The sequence below is a fragment of the Belonocnema kinseyi genome, chromosome 7, assembly GCF_010883055.1.
Source record: "Belonocnema kinseyi isolate 2016_QV_RU_SX_M_011 chromosome 7, B_treatae_v1, whole genome shotgun sequence".
In the NCBI taxonomy this organism is placed as follows: domain Eukaryota; kingdom Metazoa; phylum Arthropoda; class Insecta; order Hymenoptera; family Cynipidae; genus Belonocnema; species Belonocnema kinseyi.
Window position 1 is genome coordinate 18,405,472 of NC_046663.1, and position 2,498 is coordinate 18,407,969.

The following is a 2,498-nucleotide window of genomic DNA, read 5'->3' on the forward strand; positions in this document are numbered from 1 at the left end:
AATTTTATTCCTTTTTCAACTGAAATCGTGGAATTTTATTCCTCTTTCAACTGAAATCGTTGAATTTTATTCGTTTTTCAACTAAATTCGATGAATTTTATTCCATTTTCTACTGAAATAGTGGAATTTTATTCCTCTTTCAACTGAAATCGTTGAATTTTATTCCTTTTTCAAATAAAATTGATGAATTTTATTCCCTTTTCAACTGAAATCGTTGAATTGTATTCCTTTTTCAACTAAAATCGATGAATTTTATTCCTCTTTCAACTGAAATCGTTGGATTTTATTCCATTTTCTACTAAAATAATAGAATTTTATTCCTTTTTCTAGTGAAATCGTCGAATTTTATTACTTTTTTTACTGAAATAGTGGAATTTTATTCCTCTTTCACCTGAAATCGTTGAATTTTATTCCTTTTTCAAATAAAATTGATGAATTTTATTCCTTTTTCGACTGAAATCGTGGAATTTTATTCCTCTTTCAACTGAAATCTTTGAATTTTATTCCTTTTTCAAATAAAATTGATGAATTTTATTCCTTTTTCAACTGAAATCGTTGAATTTTATTCCTTTTTCATCTAAAATCGATGAATTTTATTCCTCTTTCAACAGAAATCGTTGAATTTTATTCCTTTTTCAACTGAAATCGTCGAATTTTATTTCAAAAAGATGAAAATTCAACCATAAATATTAATTCTCTGCAAAGTATATACATTTTCAACAACAAAATTTAATTTTTAACCAAGTAATTGATTTTTTAAATGAAATAAAAAAAATATGACTTCACGACCAAAAACTTCTAAACTCTGGAAGCAGGAAATTTTCAATTATAACGAATTCCAACTTGGAAGAGAGATTTTTTAAATCCCTATTTTCTAAATCCGAATTATAACTCTTTAAAAATATTTCCTTTCCATGTCAAAAATTGAATTTAGAGTAATTTAAGATGAAACAGAATAATTCAATAAAATTCATAAAAATTAAGGGTGAATTAAAAAAAATCAAATGAATTTACAACAATTTTAAAAAATCACATTGAATTTAGTAAGTTTGAAATAAGTTTGGAAAAATTCAAGAGAATTCAAAGAATTTAATTTTTTTACTTTCAACATTTTTTTTTAATTCAAAATAATTCAGGGTGAATTCCAAGAAAATTTTCAAATCTTTGGAATTCTATTAATTTCTAACACAAGAAGAATTTTAAAATCCCTTGAAATCATTGAAATCTTCGGAAATCTTTTAAAAGAACATGCAATTTTTTTAAATATTTTAAAACTTTATACGTTCGGTAAAATCGTTCTATATATTCAAAAACTCTAAAAAAAATTGTATCCTAGAACATTACAAAGGCTTTAAAATCACTTCAAATCAATTAAATTAATTTTTTTAATCCTTGAAATTTTTGAAAATTCCCTAAAATGCTTCAAATTAAGAGATCCTGAAAATGCCTTAAAAGTTTTTAAAATACCCTAAAATCTTGAAAATTCCTGAAAATTATTGAAATTTTGTTACCACGCGGAAAATAAGATTTTGAGAAAATTCAAAATTATCAAGATTCATAGTTAAATTTGAAATGATTTCTTTGTTTTGAAAAAGGGGCTATACAGGAAAATTAAATCAGAATTATAAAATCACAAAAAAAATCCATCATGCTTAATAAATATTTAAAAAGTATTCAAACAATTGAAAATTAATTTGAAACTTGTGAAAAATTTCATTTTTTTTTAAATGTAGATGGTTGAAAATTTGGTAAAAAAGAAGCTTTTTATGAATTTGGAAAGGTTTGGAGAGAATCTACCAATATTATCTAGATTTTTAGGAAAATTTAAAGATTTTAAAACATTTTTATTTATTTTTTTATTTTGCAGATTTTTTTGAAAATGCTAGCTTAAAAAATTTCGAGTGTAAAAAAAAATAAATTGCTGTCTGTACTCACTTTATTAAGGTCTATCCTATGCTCGCCTATGATTGCAAGTTTTTCCACTAGATTTTTTAACCTTTCTTGGACCGCGTGCGAAATAAGAGTCGAAACCTCTTGATTCGGCTCTTCCAACGCGTACTTGGACACTGAAAACGCCAATCAGTTTAAAAATTAATATTCTTGCCTGAAAAAAAAGAAAGAAAAATCTGGAAAAAGAAGGTAATACATATTTTACACAAGTGTTAATCGAGCTGTTATATTGCATCAACTTTGGTAGTGGGTGCTTGTTTTATCAGCACTTTGCTTCAATTTTTTATTTGAAATACACAATAATAAACGTTCAAACAAAAATCTATCAAATTTTTTTATTACTTTACCCATGAACGTATTTCGATTTTACAAAAAAATGGCGAGGAAGAGGAGGAGGAGGAGGAGGAGGAGGAGGAAGATGAGGAGGTCATACATTAAATATAGATAATTCAACCCATGAACGTTTTTCGATTTTACAAAAAAATGGCGAGGAAGAGGAGGAAGAGGAGGAGGAAGATGAGGAGGAGGTCATACATTAAATATAGATA

The 2,498-nt window shown here is 25.7% G+C and overlaps 1 protein-coding gene across 2 annotated transcripts in view; it reads right to left on the reverse strand.

The window, feature by feature from the left end:
- Positions 1–2,498, reverse strand: part of LOC117177144 (transcription initiation factor TFIID subunit 4) — a 69,753-nt gene that overhangs the window by 23,978 nt on the left and 43,277 nt on the right. For both annotated transcript variants that reach the window (XM_033367645.1, XM_033367644.1), the window contains exon 8: positions 1,936–2,066. In XM_033367645.1, the coding sequence (XP_033223536.1) occupies positions 1,936–2,066 (131 nt within the window). The remainder of the gene's footprint in view (positions 1–1,935; positions 2,067–2,498) is intronic.